Source organism: Phoenix dactylifera, chromosome 8 (assembly GCF_009389715.1).
Source record: "Phoenix dactylifera cultivar Barhee BC4 chromosome 8, palm_55x_up_171113_PBpolish2nd_filt_p, whole genome shotgun sequence".
NCBI classification, from domain to species: domain Eukaryota; kingdom Viridiplantae; phylum Streptophyta; class Magnoliopsida; order Arecales; family Arecaceae; genus Phoenix; species Phoenix dactylifera.
In genome coordinates, this window is record NC_052399.1 from 29651766 (window position 1) to 29675981 (window position 24216).

At 37.3% G+C, this 24216-nt stretch overlaps 2 protein-coding genes across 4 annotated transcripts; both read right to left on the reverse strand.

Annotated features, from left to right (window-relative positions):
• Positions 1-468: 468 nt before the first annotated feature.
• LOC103697477 (pentatricopeptide repeat-containing protein At2g06000-like) lies at positions 469-2857 on the reverse strand. Of its 2 annotated transcripts, none has more exons than XR_005513146.1 (2): positions 905-2857; positions 469-826 (listed from the first exon to the last, which is right to left on the reverse strand). XR_005513146.1 is itself a non-coding variant. In XM_017840684.3 (2 exons), the coding sequence occupies exon 1, from the start codon at positions 2614-2616 to the stop codon at positions 976-978; it is 1641 nt and encodes a 546-aa protein (XP_017696173.2). In that variant the 5' UTR covers positions 2617-2857; the 3' UTR covers positions 469-881; positions 960-975. The 2 variants fall into 2 exon arrangements, 1 of the variants encoding a protein (XP_017696173.2); XM_017840684.3 differs by having other exon boundaries at positions 469-881; positions 960-2857.
• Positions 2858-4153: 1296 nt separating this feature from the next.
• On the reverse strand, positions 4154-23814 carry LOC103697478 (protein FIP1). Of its 2 annotated transcripts, none has more exons than XM_039129485.1 (14): positions 23532-23814; positions 22110-22197; positions 21823-21931; positions 19035-19084; positions 17496-17562; positions 16410-16482; positions 14218-14273; positions 11001-11097; positions 8958-9045; positions 7668-7730; positions 5410-5469; positions 4890-4982; positions 4695-4757; positions 4154-4611 (listed from the first exon to the last, which is right to left on the reverse strand). In XM_039129485.1, the coding sequence occupies exons 1-14, from the start codon at positions 23588-23590 to the stop codon at positions 4501-4503; spliced, it is 1077 nt and encodes a 358-aa protein (XP_038985413.1). In that variant the 5' UTR covers positions 23591-23814; the 3' UTR covers positions 4154-4500. The 2 variants fall into 2 exon arrangements, with proteins under 2 accessions (XP_038985413.1, XP_008777565.1); XM_008779343.4 differs by having other exon boundaries at positions 8958-9042; positions 23532-23808.
• Positions 23815-24216: the final 402 nt, after the last annotated feature.

Sequence of the window (24216 nt, forward strand, 5' to 3'; positions counted from 1 at the left end):
CACCAATAAATAATTCACTTAGAAAATTATACAACACCCTCTGCATATTGAATGCAGGAGCGCGATTATATTGCAAATGTTGGCTCTATCTATTATTCTCAGATGTGCGCCTGATGCACATACTTTTCTTAAAGATACTAACATTAGTGTGAGATCTTAAAGCCACAAAATTTTGACATAATTCTTCTTTGAAATTCTCGCTCTAAACAATCCAAATAAGGTTTGCAGTTGGGAGCACAGAAAAACAACAGGCTATGTTCAAAATAATTTCCTGTACTCCCGAGAAAATCACGGACGCCCATTACAATTACCAACTAGCTTCTTAGCATCCTTCTGAAAGTTAGGACTTTCATGAAATCAACCCACCAAGTGTAATGTTTTATCCCTGCTGTTTCAAGGATGCCATTTGGTTATTAACTCTGAACTATATGGTATCTGAAAAGGGATATGTAGTATACTTGCCAATAATAAAGACTAAACTTATGAGATTAAGATTATACAAAACACAAAGACAAGTTCAAGAAGCAGAAGATTAATGTACAGGAGGAGTTGATCTCAAATATCAATCCAGGCAAGAGTAAGAATGACACAAGAGTACAGAAACAAAAGGATACAGCTGACAACCTTTTTGATGGTGCAGGTATGAAATTAGAACCATGGAAGTAAAATGAATTTTATAAATTGAGGGAATGTGATTCAAATGCTACAAATTGCCAAGTCAATCAGAAACCAAAATTTTGTCATTTGTGTCTGGAGGCATGTTGCTTTAACTGGCACGCTTCGTCTTGTCCAATTGGTTGATTCTGAAAATAGCCTGTGTCAGCACCTCTCCACAAAATACAGATGATGAAGTCATCGCCCTGCCAACTCACTCTCTGCATCTGAAAATAGCCTGTGTCAGCACCTCTCCACAAAATACAGATGATGAAGTCATCGCCCTGCCAACTCACTCTCTGCATCAAGAGCATCCTTCAACTACACAACCACTGAAATATCCAGGCTTTTTCTCAATGAGGAAGGGCTTTCCTCTGAAGATGATATATCCAATCCTAAATCTCTTCCCCATGCAATAAGCATAATGCGATTCACCTCATTAGGCAAGCCAGCCTTCAGAAGACAAGACACCAAGGAACTAACAGTTACACTGTCAGGGGCACAGCCAGTGGCCACCATTTTATGGAAAAGGCCAATGGCTTCCACCATTCTCCCCTTCATGCAGTGTCCTATGATCAAACTAGTATATGTAAACTTATCAGGAGAACACCTCTTCTCCTCCATTTCTAACAGAAGTAGATTTGCCTCATCTAAATTTCCCACCTTGCAAAGCCCATCAATTACAAAATTATAAATGAAGGCACGGGGTACAATATCCCTCCTCTCACTCAGTTCCTTCAGAAAATGTGAAGCCTCAGATATTCTATTCTTCTTGCACAGAGAACTTATGACAATGGAAAAGGTGTAGGCATTGGGCCGAATACCCCTCTGACCTATCTCATTCCAAAACCTCAATGCATCATCCAACTTCTCACTCCGACAGTACCCATCGATCAACGAAGTGAAGGTCACGACATCAGGAGGACAACCACAGACCATCATCCTCTCATACACCGAAACTGCGGATGGCATGTCACCGGCCTTACCAAACCCGTCGATGAGCACATTGTAGGTGACTCTACTAGGCCTTATTCCTAACCCAATCATATCACTGAAAACCTCAAAGGCTTCTTCCATCTTGCCCATCTTGCAATAACCTGAAATCACAGACGTGTACGTGACAACATTCGGCACACACAAGCCATCTGATTGAATTCTCCTCAAAATCTCATGCCCCCTGTCCACCTGCTTGGTCTGACACAAACCATCGACAAGAATGTTGTGTGTTACTGTATCTGGAGTCAATCCAAAATCTCTCATTTCTTTGAGAAACTCAAACGCACCATCAATGTCACCCAACCTACATAAACCCTTGATAACAATATTAAAGCTACAAGTATCTGGAGTGAAGAATTGCGAAGCCAATTGCTCTCTGAAGAAAAAAATGGCGTCTTGCGCTCCGTTTCTTCCCACCAAAAGGCTCATGAGCTTATTAAATGTATAACATCGAACCCGGCAATTGAATTCAGAAGCTCGTGCGAGTAATTTCAAGGCAGCATCCAGCTGACCGGCTTCAGCAAAAGAATTAGCGAAAAACTCAAGATACGGGCCATCAGGAGAATGCCCGTCGCTCGCCATCTGGTCGAACACCTCGAGTGCAGCTTCGTGGAGGCCCGAGCGAAATAGAAGCCCAACAAGAAATCGATAGGCGGTGGCCGAGTGGGCGACGCCGAAGGCCGAGCGGGTGACTTGGAAGAGGCCGAGCGCAGACTCGGCGGTGGGGAGGCGGCGGACGGCAGCGAAGGCGACGGAGGGCGAGAGGGCAGGGAGGAACGGGGCGAGCCGGGAGCAGGCGGAGGAGGGATAGAGGAGGAAGGCGGTGGCGACGGCCTTGGCGATCCAGAGGTCGGGCGCATCGGAGGCCGCGGCGGCGGCGGCGGCCGTAGCTGTGGCGAGGTGGAGGCGAGAAAGGAGGAAGTGGTGGTGGAGCACGCTAGGGTAGGATGGACCGCGGAGAAGCATTTAAGGTGGTGGGGAAACTCGCGGAGGACGATAAGGGGAGGCATCGGAGAGGGGGCTTAGGATCCGGCCACCCTTCATGGCGTCGGCGAAGGAAGCGGCGGCATAACGGAGAATGGCGGCGGAGGAGGAAGGTCGTGGAGTGTGGTGACTCCGACTTCGTGGGAATGGTTTATAGTTAGGTCGGAGGAGGAGGGGGGTAGCGAGAGGGAAGACTTGAGGCCGGTGACTCTAACCTGCAAACTGAGAGAAATGGGGGAGAGGGATATGATGCCCCTGGGGTCTGGTGGAGCCAAGCCTGATAGAGCTTGAATCTGATGGTTTGATGTTAATCTCAACTTTAGGATCGAGCTTGAATTATGTATTATTATTTTGGATTTAATTTATGCTTAATTTCAAATAAAACTGAATAAGAGTCTAATCGATCTACTTGATAATCCATCTTCAACCGAAATCATTTCAGGTTTGAATCAAGCTTAGTTAAAACTCAAACCATAGCTTATTTCAAGCTTGATTTCAAGCTTTCTTTGAGCATGTTTTAATTTATAACTAACTCCATAATAAATAAAATACATTGATTAAAGCTATGAGCCAATAGAATATTATCTATAAATATATAAAATAAGTATAATATATTTAAGCCTTCTTGAGTCAAACTTGGTTAATTTCAAGTATATTTTGTTGATTTCAGCTTAATTTGTTTAGCTTTAAATGAGGTTGATTCGAGCTTTTTTTCAGGCTAAGTTCGACCTAAGCTTAAGCTACTCATCGCATTTGACAACCCTAAATGATAGAGCTGAGCTTGATCAAGCTTGAGTCCAATCCAATTTCCTTTGGTACATGTTGTGGAGCTATTATATTTTGTGGAGCACTTTTTTTTTTTTTTTTGGTATTTGTTGGAGCACCTTCAAAGTATTTAATAAATAAACATTAATTGGCATTTTTGTTCTTGCTGGCGTAAATGATATAGTTCAGTTCCTCTGTAGTGCACCTTTTGCACTGCAGAGTGATGTACCATTTTGGACAGCTACCATATTATCTATCTTGAAGGCAGAACACTATTGCTCTCTCGGTGTCATGCACGGTGCACCTTAACATTTAGTACTGCAGTGCGAAAAGAAGAGGATCCTGGATCCAAATGATATGTAGAGGAGTTGAGGAATAACCTTTTTCTTGTTTAAAGTTTTATCTATTTTTTATATCTTTCTTTCTCACTAAACCACCTCAGATAACATTTTTAAGTAAACATAGGGAAGAACCCACTGCCACAGGATGACCCATTGCTTTCGAGAAAAAAAAGAAATTATGTTGCATCTCCTCCTTTGATTCGAGCGTGGATTTATAAAACCACATTCAAGTATAGGGTTGGTTTCGTTTCTTTCACAGAATTAAAATAAATTTGTGAAGCGGCATATCAATTACATGGAGACTTGAGGGGACGAAAAGTGGCAGTGGTTCTGCCACCATATGATACTAGGTGAAAGCAGTGGATGGTGTTGGTGATGGCAAAGATGGAGAGAAGATGAACAGGACCATTACGTAAGGCAAACCCGTATCCATTATTACTCCCAACACCAACAAAATCAGCCCCTGGTTTTAATTGATCAAAAAGTTTGATTGCACCACATTATAACTCAACAAATAACAAATAACTTCTACATCTATGTACAAGCTGTACTTCAACAAAATCTCAAGTGTCAGATTAAATCATTGGACCATCACTGGACCATAGATCAACTACTTGCCTCACTCAGTACTACTTGGGATATCCTTCAGCCTGAAAGATCACAAGCGTCTCCAGTAGATGCCTTTGGCCATCATGTACATCACAGTCTACATCACCTTTGAAACGATACCCAAGAGTAGGGATCCCAAATCTTCCAAGAATCAAACTTGATCGTCTTCAGCCGATGTACCAGCTGACTTGTTTTGCAGTTTTGCTATGCTCTTTTGCAGTTCCATATTTGACAGGCGCTCTGCTTCCAATGCTCTTTCAAGCTGCGTGCCAGATGAGTGCATGGCTATGACACAGAAAATGGCAGCATTTGTAATAGAACATAACCGTTGTGGCCAGAGTTTACCTTTGCCGCTCGAGCACTCCATTCTCCAAGAATAGCTCTCAGTCTTTCATTTTCCTCGACATACTGTAATGGAACCATTAGTAAAAAAACATGGTGATAGTACACCAAAAAAAAAACATGGTGATAAGACACCGTCAGTATGTAATTATCACTAAAACATGAAGACATTTGGATTGGAGAACTTAATTAGCTAACCTCATTGTTGGTTACACGAATACGCTGGATTTCAGAGTCCCTCTCGACAATCAAGCAACGGGCGAGGCGTAACTCTGAATGCACCTGATTCATCTGCAACACTAAATCTGAATATATCAGATACCCTTAATAGTTCTATCACATAGAGACATTTCGGCTGCCTGTCCATTTGAAAGGTGGTGCGGGGGGTGGGGATGATTTTCTTTGTTTTAAAAGACTGGAAAAGATTAATCATGAATATCTTACCAGTATTACTAAAATAGTCAGAATTTGTATTCATGATTGGAGCAACCCAGAAAGTACAAGCAAATTATGAGCAGTGCTACAGTAACAAAAACGTCTTTAAAAGAAAAAGGCTGCACAGCTGATGCATAACTCACCAATTGCATCTCTCGCTGACAGCCAGTACCCACTATAGGCAGGCGGTCAGCCAGAAGGGGAATATGAAAGCAACATATCATCTATGCAGCTCTTTTTTTCAGATTTCCATGTTTCTTTAGCATTTTTCACAAATTATTACCTCAGCAGATAGAGCACGGAGTTCTTGATCACGAGATGCTAACAGATGAGCAAGGTCAACCTGCATATAGTACAAAAACACTCAGCTGATTTGGGTAATTAGGGTGGATGAGAAAATACCAAGGTCAACCTGCATATAATATAAAAAGACAAAACACCAATGTGTTCTACAAATTTTTATTTATTTTTAAATATTGAAACAAAATAAAAGCACGATTTTTTGTACAATGATAGAAAAATAGAAAAAAAAATTGAAGATCTACTAAATAAGCCTTGGATGGATGTGAAGGCTTCCTATTTCAGAGTGCTCTGCTCTGGACAAGATCAATGGTGATATAGACCCAATCCCCTAGGCTACCCTTTCTTTTAAATTAAAGAACATTTTCAGTTCCCCCTCCCCATTCCCCCTAGTTCGTGGCTTTCTCATCAACTGAGAGTCCCTTCTAGAAGGACAACAAAATAATTGAAGTCCAGACATCAGTCCCACCAATCAGAATAGACTCAGACCAAGACAGCCAAGATTATATCAACAAAAAAAAAAAACAGGAGAAAGCAGACTCAACTGGTATTTCGATTCCCATGTCATTAGTAATCAATAACATAGATATGCTTTGAGAGTGTAACTAGATATAGGAATAAAAAAGCATTTTTACACTTTCAATAATTAAATTGGATAAGTAAGCCATGAATATAAATAGAATAACATGCATGTGAGTAGCAAGTCCTACGTATCCTTGAAATATTAAACATCAAAGTAAAATTCCCATTAAAAAATACTCATGATATGTTAATGTAATGTCTGTGATGCATTTCCAGAAGAGTTTTTTTTTGGTAGTATTGCCAGAAGTGTTGAAAATCAGAGAATATGGGAAAAGCCAGACTTGTAGACAAGTATGCTAGGTGTTCTCATGAGACTATGATACTGACTTTTAAAATATATAACTCCAATACATACATACATTCATATTGGATAATGTATATATAATATAATTATATACAATAAAATGCTAACTTTTAAAAAATCAGAAAATATGGAAAAGCCAGACTTGTAGACAAGTATGATAGACATTCTCATAAGACTATGACGCTGATTTTTAAAAAAATATAACTCCGATACATACATATACAATATATTATATATAGTAAAATGCTAAGAGACAAAGATCTAATGGAGTCCAATCAAATAAAAGTGAAATGTACTTTCAGATCACAAGGATAATAAAATCACAGCAAGATATAAACTAGTCCCAAACTTTTTATCGGTTGACAGCATCACTATTATCCATCAAAGATTTATTTTTTATCATTTAACTAAACCAAAGGCAACTATTGTGAGGCCTGACACTTCTAGAATGAGCTGAAATATAGGCCAAAAATCTATGTTTGCCAAACCAACAGGTTTAAGGAAAGAAAATTGAGTCAAAAAGACCAAACTCACACTCACATGACCCATAAACTTGTATCAGCATGATGAACAGCCATGTATTTTTCATCATTAATTGAATATTTCAACTGTTTGAGAAGTGCTTTGAACTAAGTTCCAGAAGGAGGCTGTGAAGTATTGGATATGGCCCATTGTTTACTTTAGGGGTGAACGCCTAGCATTGGTTAACATCCTTATGTTTCTAGGACATCTTTTCTGTTTCTTAAGGGTCATCATAAATCCCTTATTTCTACTTTCATTTAGACTCCCTCTCTCTTGCTTCAATTACCACATTATTGCGAAAGAAGTATGCTTTTCTTCTTTTAACTATTCATTACCTATTCTTGAAAAGCTTGCCATCAATATCCAAAAATAGAAATAAAAACTTTAAAAAATCTAAAGATATTCAGTTTGAACAGATAACAAGTCGATATAAAGAGCATAATGGGACCGTCTAAATTCTTGTTGGGAGGCCCTTACTAAGAATGCACCATAATATCAATCAATATTATACCGTCAAGAAGTATGGTTGCATGAGATACCAGCAAAGAACTCTGGAGGCATATCATTACCATCAAGAAAAAGAAAGAGCCATAGCAAAGGACTCATAATACTCCTATCCCTCAATCAGATCCATTTCAAATGTAACTAAGTCATATCCTTCAACTTCATATCTTCGAAATTACTCAGATAAAACAACCATCCAATAGAAGAGTATTATCAGTTTGAAAGCCTCATGTATGATTGATGATTATGATGAGAAAAAATAGCAAGCTATGACATAATAAACTACCCTAGTTAATCAATAATGACTCTAAACTTGAATATTTGCAAACCTGTGGGGTACTTCCATCATCAGATCGTTGATATTTGCTTAAGCATTCTTGTAAACGGAGAACCTACAAGAAAGAGATTTGATTTGTGAAAGACATGTTGTATCAGCCAGACTCAAAAATCTGTTAAACATTGAAGTCCAACTTACTGAACAATAGATATTCTACCAATCTATCTTTATTTTACCAAAGACTGGATTTGTATACATAAAATTCCTCCATGTGGATATCAGGAATCCAATTAGCTGACTTCGATTAAAATATAAACCTACTATAATGCAACGCAGAGGTACAAGTGGGATACTAAATACATCCCACAACCTCTATCCCATTTATCACAATATACCAATGCCTCTTTCTCAAATCCAAATCCCTCTCTCTCATTAACACTTCGTGCTTTTTCAAACTGCACACACTATGGAAGATGTTAAGAAGTCGATAGTGATTTTAAATTTCAAATATTTTTTATTTATGTATACAAGATGTTTTATGCCAACTAATTGGGCAAAGTGAGAGAGTTGAGCTCCAATATATTACAGATGAACAATCTATTAAAAATGATTCATATATTTCTACATGGAATTAGATCTTTTAAGGTACACTAACTCATGCAAATAAAAAATATATTTTATCTTTCAATAAAAACAAGGGTACTAAAAAGCTACACTAATGATGATAAGAAATTTAATTTATGAAGAGTACTGTTGCTTTAAAATGACGAAAATATGTTGTTACAACAGCCAGATCATTGTTTCCTAGTTAGCGGCAAACTATGCCTAATAGTTAAGAGCATTATTTGTAAAAAATTGTTTTATACAACAATTGAAAATGATTATTTTCAAACATACATTTTGTTTGATCATCTTTTGAGGGTACTAGTCTATTTAAGTACTATGACAACAGTATATTATGAATTGATTTAAAGAAGATAACTGATTTTCAAACCTTGCATTTTTAAACAATTTTTTTAATGAATTATTATCATAAATAATATTATCAATAATTATATAACAGAAATGTTATAATAGGTATCTTATGGTGTTAAAAACAAATCATTGAATATGTTGTATAAATTGCTTTGTGTTATTGCTCCGATTATTTTCAATGAGCTCATAAATTAAGATATTATAATTTTGTATATTTGAAAATGTTTATAACCATCCATTTACTTATGTATGCCTATATTCATACAGTGCCCATAAGGACAGAAGACAAAGTCAGAGCACAGTGAATTTATTTAGTAGGTAATAGAAATGTAGATCAAACACATATATCCTTCAATTTAGTCCATACCTCCTCGCTCAAAAAATGAAGATTTTCCCTTTGGTATTGCAACAACGCCATTTGTTGATCAGAAAGACGGCCACCATCATGATATCTACTAAATCGGGAATTCACAATGACAATAAGACCGAGGTATAAAATATTTTGCAGAATAGATGACACACAAGAAATATATTTTAAATTTTGAGCACATCATCCATGTATCAATAACCTAATAAGCTAACAAATATTCTTGCATGAGACAATTTGAAGTGTTTAGTTTTTAGTTTTCACCAATAATGCCATAAGTAGTTTGACTTCAAAAATTCAAAAAAAAAAAAAAAAAGATTCTCCACTTCCTAGCGTATTATCTTGCCTTCATAATGAGGTTGTAAATGGCATCAACCAGATAACATTTGAAAACAAAGAACAAAAAAAAAATATTATTTGCTTTTGCAAGGTTACTACATGTAAGAGTAAGTAGGGTGATTTTAAAAAACTCATGCAATCGGATGCTCATGTGCAAATGCTCCAGGATTTCAAAAAAATCAAGTATTCGAATCCATTTGGGCTCGATAAAGTCAGATTCGGACATATCAGAACCTTACAAGACCTGAGATGATGTAAGGCCTTATTTTGCAACCATATTGGACATATTGTTTTGAAAATCAAGAAGGGGTCAGATCCAATTGAGCTGACATAGGTTGCATCTGGGAAAGGATTTTAGAGCCACTGGCACCAATCCAATTGAGATGATATAGCTTGCATCTGGGAAAGGATTTTAGAGCCACTGGCATGGGGTAGTTGCCAGTGGCTAGCACAACATGTGTCATGCAAGTCTTGCCATGCATACATACTGTCATATCATGCTTTTCCAAAACAAAAGAAAAAAAGGATTTAATATTCCTTTTCAACTAAAAATTCGAGAAAAACAAAAAAAGAAAGACTTAACAGGAATCTTGCAGACCTAGTATCAGGTGTCCATACCGGCCTAGCAAGATACATGCCAGCACTTGGAGTGATGGTTTAAATGTCCCCTTTTTGCACCACACACACACACACACACACACACACAGAGAGATGATATCCAAATCTTAAAACTTAAAAGCATTCTTATAACATGCAAGGATGCAGATTATGAAAGAAACCTATCTCCTGCATGTTTGCATCAAAAATCCTCTAGGGGCTTTGAACTTGTCATCCCTCTGCCAAATCATCATTGGCATCAGCATCATAAGAGAAGGAATGCTAGGTAGCTTGGTGATATTTCTTGAAAAAAGAATAGTAAATGGCTCATCCAACACCCTGGTCAAATCTTCCATACACAATACTCTGATCTTTAGAATTAAAAAGGGCACTTGGATATAAAAGCACCTTTATGTGTTAATTAAGTAGTGAAGAATTAATCTGTGAGATGTTTCCATGAAGGCCGTTGGATGTAAATGTTGTCAATTTGTCATTCATGCGTACCAAAGACTGATAAATGGTTTATTGGAATTAAAAGTTTAAGCATTGATGTCATGCAAGCCTGACACTAGCATGGGTACATGTATACCAGTCCATTTTTTTAGCACACATTAGCATGCATCAGTGCTATGTAACAATCTAGGCTTGGCATGGACAGTCCATCTTGACCAGCAAAATCAGCACTTTAATCCTGAGGTGGGACTCCAGAAGGTGACAAAAATCATAAGGATAACCACCCAATGCCTTTTTCTTCTCCAAGATAATCTCCGTTTTTTGATTTCAAGAAAGTCCACAAAATCATTAACTGGGCAAATAACAGCAGTATGTCCATTATAACAGTAAACAAGGTTCCTGATCAGGTCTGTAATATGGGGATCGCCTATGAATACTGGTGTCTTTATCAGTGTATATCATGCATGCACAAATGTTCTGTTCTTAGAGCAACAGGTGGGTCATTAGATTGGTTTGCGTATGTACATGCATGTCTAGAAGATTAGGTAATTCATCACAAGGTATAAAAGTTAGAAATTGATACATCAAAAATTATTTACCCTTTTAAATCATAATCAATTTATCATAACTAAATAATCCAAAATGAATTCCTACCTCAGCTCCTCCAATGAACTAGATGGCTGTAATGCAGAATAAAGTGACTTCAAGACATCAGGTTGACCATTTAAAGAATTATATTGATGAACGCACCCTGCAAAATCCAGGATAAAGGAGAAAAGATTGCAATTAAATATTGTATAATATAATGATTAAAGAGTCATTATCAAAGCAAGTGCATGAAAGGTAGAGAACATTTTTGAGTATAATTCAATTCCTGTAATCTACCTCAGCCAAAGACTATTAATTTTGGTGATTTGAAGGTTTGAAATGTTGGCATGTGTGAATGAAAGTAACCCATGGCAAGTGGTGAGCTCTCCCAAATCAAGGCCAAGCAGTCATCACTAATTTACAGGAATGGTGATGGAACAGGTTGACTGACATATCTTGTACGACCTTAGAGCAGTAGTACCAAAATAATCCTGGTGATAAAAAAGAGGTTCAGGTCTCATTTGAAGACAAAAGGTATATTATGCCATGTTGTTTGTCTTTACATACATTGACTGATCCAAAAACCTGTCAAGACTCAAGATAAAATTCACTTGCTAATCTAATGACCAAATTCTGTTAAAGATATCATGCTGACTTTTGAGCAAATGATTGGTTGTGTGTACCAACTGGATCCTGACCTTTCTTATCATTAGAATTCATATGTAGATTGACACTGATCCAATGAAGATCATTCTGGACTTCATCCAATCAAAACAAATCTGGAAAAATATCAGGTGTAAACACTGTCTAGAAGTTTCTATACAGACTGATGCATCTGGCATCCATCGTCCAACCATGTATTATGTCATGCCCCAGTTTATAGCAGGATTGTGAATGATCTAATACATGAACAGATGGGAATGAAAAGGCAAGCAAATAAACAGTTGATGTCGCACCTCACATGAATGCCCCTGATCCTTTAACAAATCCTGAATAACGATAACCTTTTAGGAATGAATGGGGGGCTCTGTCCAACTGTCAACATGATGCCCACTTCAGCATAATTTAATTAACAACAAGGCTGAAGTAGGAGTGAACCAGAAGGCTGACAATATCACAGTGCCAAGTTTTTTAGGATGCCAACATCCACCAAATGACTATCACCATCATCTTGATTTGTCCCAGAAGAATCTTACCACCAGATTCCACTATTCAAATATCCCACCTTTTCAGTCTTGATGGCTGGGCTTTTGCCGACAATACATTCTGACAGCAAGATCTTGCCGTTATATCCAAAATTTGAGTTTGGCACCCTTGGAACCGCTTGCGATATTAAGGAACAGCCTAACAGCATTCCGGTGGCATGATGGCAAGGCCCTGCTGTTAGGATGATCCAAGAGAAGGAAATGCTTTGAAATATTACCCCACCATGATCGCCAATCTGCAAAGCCTGAAGAACACCCCACCCTAAAAGGGAACCGGCATCGTGATTGCCAATTGCGAGAGCTTTTGGTGCACTGTTCTCCACTCTTGATGGAGTATTGCCGCCTATAGTACAAGATTCTAATTTAAGCTCTACTTCTCACTAGAACCATGTGATTGCCACCCAATCATTGGTCACAAGACACCTCCTTTAGGGTTCATGGGAGTCATTTGCGGGTTCTTCATCCTTGGGTCAAAGTGTGCTCACCCAGGAGTCTACATGAGAAGGTTGTTGTAGCACCCCAACCCTAACTCAGTCCCCGACTCATCCTCATTGGTCTTGACTTGATCAAGTTGGTTGGGTCAACCCAACAGCAAAATTCACCAGCCGGAAAATTTCGAATTCCTAGTTGAGTGGCATGATTTCCACCCGGCCAGGCTGGGGAGGCCGATGCACCTGCTCGTAACGGCAAGGCATGACCTCCGAGAGGATCCAAGGTCGGCCGCCGAATGTGAGCTAGCTGGTGAGGGCGGACGGTAACGCCTAAAATCCTCACCCCTTCTTCCTTTTTTCTCACTATTCTCTCCCTCAGTTTCCCACGATCCTTTGTCAAATAACCATCATCCTTGTCCTCTATGTGGTCCTGAGAAGTCGTCGAAGCTCTCTCGCCATCGATCTAGTCGAACAGTATGCAATCGTGATGTGTTTGGCAGATACTTACGATCACCAGATATCTTTACCACAGCCACTCAAGTGAATCTTATCTCGCTTCGAATTCATCTTGAAATCATCAATATAGCAGCGCTCTTCACCCAAAACATCCAAGAATTCTCAATTATTTACCAAAACCAGTTATTTACCCCCTAGATCAATTTGTGAAACAATTTCTTTAGGAAATTAAAAAGGAGTAATGTGCATTTCAACATACTTTAAGGACAACAATTGTAACTATTCAAGAACAGGGGGGAGCTTTATAAAAATCCCTCCCATCCTAGCATTACTATTGACATTAGAAACTCTTTCCGATTTTTCTTCTTCAGGTCCATATTAATTTTTGTCCTAATGTTTAATTGAAAGACTCATGTATCTCTTAAATATAACAATCAAGAAGCAAGATTACAATTAAAAGAAGCCATAACCACCACCATCAAGCCTAGCCCTAGTATTTGGAACCAGCTCTGCAAGGTCCTTATCCACCGAGAATTATAGGCAACCTCTGATGTTATCAAAAAATGCCCCAATATTCACAATATTAATTGGATCAATTTCATAGTTTGACATGTTCTTGTGACTGGCTTTCAACCTAATGTCAGTCCTCTACCTTTTTTATCCAAACTTGGGATCCATATTGGCAGTGCTGCTACAGTCAAAAGAAGCAAGAGGAACAAACTTTGATTAAGAATAAGCATTAGTATCTCACAAAATGAAGCTAGTATCAGATGGTCAACATAATGAACGGAGGTGAAAGGGTGAAGAGAAAGTGTAGCTTGCACATGGGAGCAGGAGGGAGTCAAAGTTCCAAAGAAAAGCACCGACTATAAGGTTCTATAAATATTGTCCAACCACCATAGAACCACAAGCATAAGCATAAACAAAATTGACAAGCATCATCCCATGAAACTGAAGTCAGCACCTTCATGAGTTGATGGCAGTTATCTTGCAAGTGTAAACAGAAATCATCTGCCAACCACCAGGGATTACTAACTTTTCCATCATAACAAATTACTGATTAACAGGAAAGTGAATAATTTAATTCCCTGAATATTAAAAAGTCTCATTAAATAAAGAACATCCAGGTAAATCTGATCGTGTACATTTAGTAAATTTTATTGTAACGTTTACCTAGATTGGTTTACTCACCTATATACATACTCATGAAACATCCCGCACATATGACTTCAACAAACATGACAATCCTGCATACATGGCAATGCCAAAAAAAATGCAGTTAGCATCCTTGCATTATCAAGTGCAATAAATCACAGTAGTCAGGCACAAAAAATCATTACAGTGACAACTTGCAGAGTTGGATGGACCACATGTATGAATTCAGGTAAGTTAATATTGGTTGGTTACAGTTATGCTGATTATTGTGAAAGCAAACATTTAGATTTCAACAGCCCATGCTGACCAATATATGAGGTGTAAGATACGGTTTCATCATGCAGTTTACATCGACCTCCTAGCATGTTGCATGGTCCATCCTATTAGTGAACTAGCTGCCAGCACTGAGTTTTGGTAAAAAAAGGGACATGTCACATACCAGCAAGCTGATTATAAATTATGTTGACTGCAGAGTTGAGGAGCCTTGTAGATAACACCCACTATTCTAATCTTATTGTACATTTTAGGCAGCTTTTCATCCCCTTTTATTCCCTTAATGAATTCTCAAGAGAGATCGAGATGGAGCAGAAGACATTAAAGAGTTCATCTCCACAAGCTCTAAATGATAAAGTCACCAGCTTTGTGCACATCATATATCCAACTAGGATCACCAGCCATCCTAATCTGGTCTGCATGAATCCCTACAGGCTTCACAAGGAAATCTAATTGATTAGTATAGGATCTTATTGCTGATTCAATGTCTACGTTATGACAAGTGATCTGATAAGATGGGGACAAGTTTGAGAGAAGTCAATGTGAAGTCTCGAAGAGTGAGTTTCAATCAAGAAGTGTTATAGTGGGTTATGAGGCTTAGACTTAAAATAGTTCTTAGGCTGACTTATTGAGCTTTGCAAGCATAATTTCTTTGGCCTTGACTCAGAACACAAAAACACATAGGCTTTGATGAAACTAGGCTGACTTAGAGGAGGCAGTCCAACACCTCTCCAAAGATCTATGTTGAGGGAAAGGCCAATTTTGACTGTCATAAACTTGTACAGTCATTGCAAATTAGGTGTCCGTTCATCATTATATCTGGTAGTTCACCTTTGAGAAATTAGATAATAAAATTAAATCATTACCTATGGAAGAAGATAGCTAACAATGTATGGCTCCTCCAACATTCAAATATGGTTTGGATGTCCCCCTGAAGTTCGTCAATATAGCAACTTGGCTCATTGAATATGCTTCTTAAAAGCAATAGGAAATCTCTAAAGTAATCAAAGTAGAATAGAGCAAATACAAAGATGTGCCTTAGGCTAGTGCGATAAGCAATGTTGGTGGGCAACAACCAAAAGGTCATTCACTACAGCAACAAATTAACTAATCTTAATTGCCCCATCCACAACCATAGACTTCTTTTCAATTATCCCAAAATTTCTCAAGGCTCTACCTATAAATGAGCCAACCTTAAAATAAGACGACATGCAAGAATAAGTAGAAGCTCAGCAACAGCTCAAGAATCAGCTTGTATAAGTGGTTAATGATCTACGTTTAAACATTCATAGCTGTGATAAAGCAGAGCTTGAGCACCCTGCGATGAGCTTTGCCCGAACAGCACAAAGATAGTTCATTTGCAGCCTCAAGCAGCAAAGTTTTGCAGTACATTTTAATGGTCTCTGTATTATTAAAAAATGCTAAAAAACACACCACTTTTAAGAAATAAATTTTGAGGTTTCAAGCAGCGAGTATGCTTGTGAATGTCCAGCAACAACCACCTTAGGTCACCATTAACATACACGTGGGAACAATTGGTGTTGGAATTATTGTTCACATAGATTAAGAATCAATGTATAATTTAGACCATGATGTGTATTATTTTGTCACCAAAGAGAGATATATAAGGCACTATTCAACATTTCTCAATTTTTAATTTGCTTCTCATTCATACATGTTATATATAAATTATAATCCTCATATTCTGTATGATGATTATCTGCTTTAGTGAGAGACCCTTTTTTTATTTCCATTATCATCATGATATGTGTCATGAAAGTTTTTTTTTTTTTTTTGGTACAACGGCAGGTCACACATGTCGAGCATGGGTGCAGTGTCATAAAAGATTTTCATTACAAATGCCTGAAAGCAAATACAGTTAAGGAGCTAGCCAAACATTACATATCCAGAACTACAACTGTGGTGTGGTGAATATGTGTAAAGGAATAGTTTACCTTAGCAATGTTGAGACAGATAATATATGTATATAAGGCCGCCAGACTAAGACGAGTAGCATCAAAGCAGTTCCTAAAATACAAACGATAAGATAAATCAATGAGAAATTATTAAAGTGCACTATTTAAGTGACATACCAAAGTCCATTGCAAGAAACAAGAATTATCTTTATGCATTTGTTTCATTTATTTACATGGAGAGACTGAATCAAAGGTAAAAAGTTGATAACATATATAACAGAAGCTCCAGAAATGTCAATAAAATTTTGTTATTCAAAACAAAAGATTCAAAGTACTGACTGGTTCATATGGTACCAGCCTTGAACTTGTAAGCGGGGTCTTGGTATGCCCCAGTATCTGCCAATCAGGCTGGAACCACCCATACCATGCCAGATCAGAGCGGATCAAAACCACCAAAAGCCTGAAATGCCTGATACTAAGCAGGACCAGCTATAAGCACTACTTTTGGCTTTTATGAAGGTGGGAAAGTGAGCGAGAGACAATGGAACCTCTCCAAGTGCCCGGACTGAACAATTTTGATCCACATGGACAAACCCCAAAAATAAAGAAAAAGGAAAAAATGTGATTAAGAAACAAATAAATAGGTAAGAACCAACAAAATTTGGATCTCCATAGAACTCCATATATCACTACACAAGAAACTTGATATATTTAATACCGAAGTGTTTGAACTTTCAAAATTTTATTACATATGATAACTAGAACCTGAAAAATAAACAAAAGGCAAAAAATATGGATGCTAAAAATGGCTGTACCAAGGGTGTACTGACTGGCCACGGTTGTGCAGGCCAGTACATCATGTCAACAAAGTATATGGTACAGCATTTACCATTTCAACCAGGGATCAGTACGACCCAGATCCTCAAGATTTAAAACTTTTATGATAAATGATCCAAAAGAAGTCCATCTAGTCTCTGCTTGGGACAAAACTCAACAATGTTGATCTTTACTCTTGAATCATTTCATTGTTTGAAATATCTTTCTATGACAGGCTGTCAATCTAAGTTCAAACCTTCAGCTTTCTCATCTTGGATCAATGTTAACGAATTCGTGGAAATAGCATACCATAAGCAATAGCGGCAAATGGAAGGCGAGCTATGTTCTTTAATTTCTGGCTGAAAGTGTAATAACCCTGCACATCACATGCATAATCCTATAATATCAGCTACCAAGAAAAGGTAATTGTTGAATATACCTAAAATTCCAAATTATAGATTTCTGAAAAGATAAGCACATGTAAGAATTGCTTTACAAACTGATTCTAAGAAGGAAGCTTCCCTGAAGCAGATCAAGAAAGAAGTGAAAGAAATTTAAGGAATTAAAAGAAAAGGAGAAAATGTATCTCTGTCAGTGTTTGAACATCATCTGAACCCTTCATTTTGGATAACAGTTATTGTTTTTAGTTTGCCATTAAAAGTTCCTAGACATGAGTTTGGGTGGTAGAAAAAAAAATATTAAAAAAAATGCTGGCTGATGGAAAATGGTAAGAAAGAAATTCAGAAGTCTATTACTCAAGAGTCGTGGCATATATAATCAATGAATATGCTACTGGTCCTGTCATATCACTTGTTTTATATTTTTAGACCCACATAAAGTACAAGAATGACAAAGATACACTAAAACCAACTTGAGGATAAAGTAATATGGTTATCATATGGAATATTAGGCCAGCAGGACCATCAGATATTCATTACTAAGGCCAAAGGAACTCTACATTTTGACAACAGCATGCGCCAACATTTGACAAGGTGTAGCAAATTGGTACTCATTCTAGTTATCAGAGCATAACATTCATTTGGATGTTTCGAGGATCAAATGGATAGGATCTACAAAACCAACCACCTTGGCATTACAATTCTGCATTTTTTTGTGTATGTTACCAAATAAATAACAAGAAGATAACCTTAAGCCTTGTTCCAGCATTCATATTTAATTCAATTCAGTATCATCCACAAAAAAAGTAAGCTTTATAGACAAGTTTTGGAAGGTAATTCATATTTAAAGCTTTATACATCAAGCTTTATAAACGACTTCAGTGGTAAGATAAAGTCGTGGATAAAAATTAATAATGCACATTTTCTTTTATTTACTTACATGGAGGATTCACCTTGCCACTTAAGATGGTGGTATATGAACATAAAAGGTTGTATTTGATTTAAAAGAATAAATACTATTGAGGGAAATAATTTGTATTTTTTCCCTAATAAATCAATGAAACTAAAGGTACTAAAGGTTTTTATTAAAAATTGAACTACCCTTACAAAGTGTACATGCACCACAAAAAAAAAAACAATTTCAATGGTAAAATATTTGAGCATTCTTGTTTTTAAGCACTTGCATGCATGTCTATCTACACTAATAACAAGTAGCAACAAAACCCAGCCTCGAGCCATCAAGATAGGGCCACCGCTATGAAATTGTTCAGTTATCCATGTACCATTACACTTGATCATGATGAGAGAAAACCATTTCACATGACAACTTTAACACACATAAATTAGCCAAGTATGCTTTGCGTTATAAGTTATAACACAAACTTATAGTGAAAGAAGAATTGAAAGGCTTTTCAAATTGCATGCTATATAAGCAGGTGATAATCAATACCTGCAAGCGCACTTTCCTAACTTGGTAAACCAAATATTGCTGGAATATGGCTGTGGAACATTTATCATTAAGCAAAGAACAAGAAAATGAGTGAGATTCTAATAAATAGTTTGCATTATTTAAAGTTTAATGAGCATAAAACATGGAATAGGGCCTTGATATATCCATGTAAAGTAATAAAAAAACCTTTAAATTGCATAAAATGGCCAGATGTTTAAAGATCACAACAAAAGATAAAAAAAACATATCTTTTATATATGGGTATTCTCAAGTAATGCAAATGGGAAGATTAAGAGTTCGATATACCATATCCAGTTCGAAATCTCACAGTATACCCCTTATCATTCATGCAGCAGTACAGTATGAGATGCTGTATGCCCCCCATATCTATTCATTATTCACTGAACCATAGAGCACTCTCAAGTCAATATGAGTCAATACAGATCAAAATATGTGGGCAAGATGGTCAATCGAGATTTCAAACCTAAAGTAAACTTACTATCTTTATTTACCAATTGTTGGGTTTTGAATTTAGCTAAATTAACTGATCATCATTAAGTTGAGTCCAGGGCTTACTAATTTGAACTATGAATATAACAAGTTGCTCGAAATCCAGTTTTATTATATAATAAAGATAGTGAAAAGATCACATAGAACAATATTAAAGTCTTTATGCAATTGATGGTTAGAAATGGGCTTCATATGTCAGCCACTTTTACATGGTACTGCAAGGGCAGGGCATATTTAGGCAGATGGTCAGGTAGGATGCAGGTTTTGGTTGGTCCTCGTGCAAGTATGCTTAACATTATTAATTTTTTAATACTGTGATAAATATTGCTATTAGATACTGTGTACTCAACTCAATAATAAGTACTGATCATAGGTTATTACTACTAATATTGCTATTACTATACGCTAATGTTGTATTTTTATGCACTCATTTTGTTTAATATTTTAAAGGTTGTTTTTTTGTTTTTCCAAGTTTTGCTGAACTGGAACTTGTATTGGGCTTTCTCACCTTCCTTCAGAGTCAAATGCAAAGGTATGAAGGAGCGGCAAATTTATCGTTAGTTGTTGGAAAGCTAAGAGGAAATTGGTATTATCACATGTTTTGATAGAACTGCATTTAGTACTCTGTAATACTCTTGTCTGATTTCATAATTAGTATGGTTCATATATTTGGATTTTTTAGTTTAATATGGAAGTCGCTGATTGAGCCATTTGGAACAAAGGAGATTGACATTGATGGCAATATGAGAATAAGAGATCATGCCCTCACAGCTTATTGAGTAGATCAGATGTAGCCATGTAACAGCTGCAACATGCTTCAAAGAGACCTAATTTACCAAGATCAACTGGAGAGATGATCAGAAGCCGATTTAATGCACTTTAGTCTATCTATAAAATCTTTGGCACCAAAACTACCCTCGACTTACAACCAACAGGTTGGCTTAAGCTAAAATTTGATAGAAACCTTTGACCTCATTATGATGGTCCTGTTAACAGACAACTTCAGTTCACCTGGACGTCCGATTAACTGCACGATCTTGCATTGGAAAGGTATTATCTATTACCACTTTCCAAATAAGCTCATAATTGAAGATGATTTGCTACATTGATTGAATAAGATGAAATGCATATTGAGAATCAGTTTTTAACTTATCTTTCAATAGAGGAGAATTTCTCCTCAAGTGGGCTTTGTTACTTTCAATCATATGGGCAATATTGCTAGTTGGTTGGAGAACTTTTATTTGGAAGTGACATGAAGCAGTGATTTATGTGCTGCGACATCTTTCCAGTACACACCTCTCTCTCTTACACACAGACACACATACACACACACACACACACACACACACACACATATAGAGCAGTGTTCCAAAATGCAAAAAGCAATGGAGGGTGGAGAAAAGACCGCTCACCAACCAAGTAGAAGTCCATTTATCATTGGATAATGGTTAAAATAGATAAAACAAAAGGAACAGGGTTAACATTTTCTGAAATTTATAAAGGAATAAGAAAGATGGCAGAAAAAGAAAAGTTGATCAACATTTTTTCATAATATTTAGAAACATAGGTAGTTTAAAATTAATATTTTGATAGGTAAGACATCAGCCGAATAACTAAAATTGTATCATAATTTTTTTTAATCATCAGCAACTAGTTCAGGTTAATTATTTGAGAAAACTAGTTAGGTAATTCAAATCAACATCAAACAAATATAAAACAATCGATATGTGATTAAGATGACTTGAAACTCGCCAGGTGCATGACATAATAACATGTTCTTTTCCGATCAACAAAAAGATAATTTAATTAGGGGCAGATCATGATGATAAATGTTGTCATGCTCATGCAGAACCTATTTAAGCTGATAAAGCTAGCTTTAGGCACCAGCTGCCAGTGCTCGCTCACATAATATCATCACCCAGGAACTAGGAAAGGTGATCAAGCTCCAAATAAGGCAAGTACTTAGGCACTTGGCGGCCCATATAATGTGTACATTTGTAAGCACTACCACACTCATTGAAAGTTCATGTTGAGCTATCAAAGTTTCAATGCTATGTACACGTAATACATGTAGAAGATTAACAAAGCATCATATCTTAGTCTCCTTTGAAAAATTGAAGAATGGTGACCTGACTACTTAGCACAAAAAGCAGCCAAAGGTTTTCTATACACATGTTTGACTCAAAATTACGAATGCTAATTTTTGCATATGTATTAACAAGATAACTTAAAGCAATAAAAAAAAGAAAATAGAGAATAAGCAAATCTGATAATCAACCTGTAACTATCAGAAGGATGACATTTGAACTGCAGAGCAATGTTGGTAACAGTTTCGGTATTAGAACAAATATCCATGGAGCTGCTGCAGCCAAGACAGCATAACCGGCCTAGAAAAAAAGAATAAACCTATGACTACCTAACAAGTACTTAAAAAGGAATAATCACACCAACTTGAGTAGTGATTCAAAAAGAATACAAGGGAAAGAGGTAGACAGAAAAGAAAACATTGCCTAATATGCTTTATTTGAATGGAAATACAGAAGAAGAAGAAGATAGTATACTTGCCAATAAGAAACAATACATAACACTGCCAAATATGCTTCTACGCTGCCGATGAACAGATAATGGAGCTTCTTGCAATATATCAACGAACCTACAGCATATAAATGATAAATCTTCCAACAGTAACCAAAAGTAACTTAAAGCTTTTTCAGTGGTAATGCTGTACAATGACCAATTGTTTCTCCAATATGACACCCACTTTAACAAAAATTAGCCATATGCAAAAGTGAGCAGTTAAAATCAAATAACAAGACCACAAGGAAAAAAGAAACTGAAATATGTTTCAATCACTAAAAAGAAAATGTGAGTCAAAAAATGCAAACTATCTGCAGTTCTTATACTTCCATTTATAAAGCATCACCACCTTGATAGAATAAACCATCATTTCACGGAAGTGGTTAGAAAACAATATATTATCGGACTTTCTCATTCTTAGTTGTCGGCAATACTAAGATCCATTGATTTGGCGCCCGCAGGCTGGGGGGGATATGCTCCAAATCAATTTATTAAGAGCCACATGATCCATTGATTTGGAAAAGGATTGAGTACATCATAAGAAATGGTGCTGTACCACAAGAATCCAAGAGCTTGTCAAACTTGTAAGTACATTTTCAAGTGAATAACACCCACATGCTGCATTCACCGAACCTTAGATCTCTTAAGAGTAGCAAGGTCCCCACTCTGTTTCCAGTATAGGACCCATTAAGGCAATTATAAAGCTTGTGATGCACAATGTATATATATGTGTGTGTGCGCTCTCTCTCTCACACACACACACAAACACAAAAGAAGGGGTAACTTTTCATTACATGCCACATGATCTTTCGCCCGAAAGAATGATTAATCTTCTCACAATGTTGACCATTACTGCACAGATCTCAAAGCACTCTAGATTTCTTTGTGTGCAGCTTTAAGTGGTAATTGCACGATCCAACGGTGGATTCGAATGAAGGAAGAATTCAGCAATTGCACGATCCAACAGTGGATTCGAATGAAGGAAGGATTCATTAATTGCATGATCCAATGGTGGATTCGAACGAAGGAAGGTGAATCCTTTATGGGTAGAATACTACATAAAAACAACATGAAAACTTAGCTTTCTTAATTAGAAGCAAGCACCAATCAAGAATTTCAATTAAACATCTTCGGTCTCTTCCAAATGCCCTCCAAGTGTTCAAAATTGGGTAACAACTCAAATCTTCTCCTTCTCTTCTATGATCCAGGAAACCCTTAATTCGCCCAGACAAGCCGACTGCTTTGGGGCCAGAGACGGCAAGAAACTCGCAAGAAGTAATGCGGACCGATGGGATACGGAATGGTGTAACGAAATGCAGAGACGGAAAGCTAGGGTTTCCAAATTCGAAGGCGAAATACGAAAGGGATTAGAGGTGGAAGGCGGGAGGAGGAGGAGATGGGGAAGCTTACATGTTGTCTTCTTCAGCCATGAGAGCGGTGGCGGACGATGCGTGACGCTCGTGCGACATCGCTGCGTCCTATCCCATTGCGAGTTCTTCTCCTGGGCGCTGCCTCTATAATTTGGGTTTTCGTCCCCCGCTGAGACAGCTCGCGTGCGGGAAGTTACAGCTGTTGTAGAGAAGACGTTGGTCGTGGCATCCCACCTCCACCTGAGACGGAACTCTTACGCATTCAACGCCTTCTATTTCGCCCAAGAATCACACTTATTTGGGGTTTAAAAATTTTTGATACGGTCATAATAGATTGACCCTGGTGTATAGCCCGTTCATCACCCGCTTTACACCATGCCATATGATAAAAATATCCTCTTCTCTCTCTCTCTCTCTCTCCCACACAGCCCCCTAAGCTCTTTACAAAATTCTTTTATCCTTTTTCTCCAAAGTTACTAAATGCAATAATAATATTCAGCCTCCTGTACCTCACCTTCATCTCTTCCGTCGTTCTTCTTGCTGCCTCAATGATCAAAATGCTCTTTTTCTTCTTTTTTATCTATTTTGACTGGTTCTTCATATAATGCGTGTACGAATACATCCAATAAAATTAAAAAACACAAACTCGCGGAGTACTTGTGGCAGCTCCTCTTCTCATGACCACAGGGTTATCCTAAATGGTAGGCCGCGTAGGCAGCCACCCA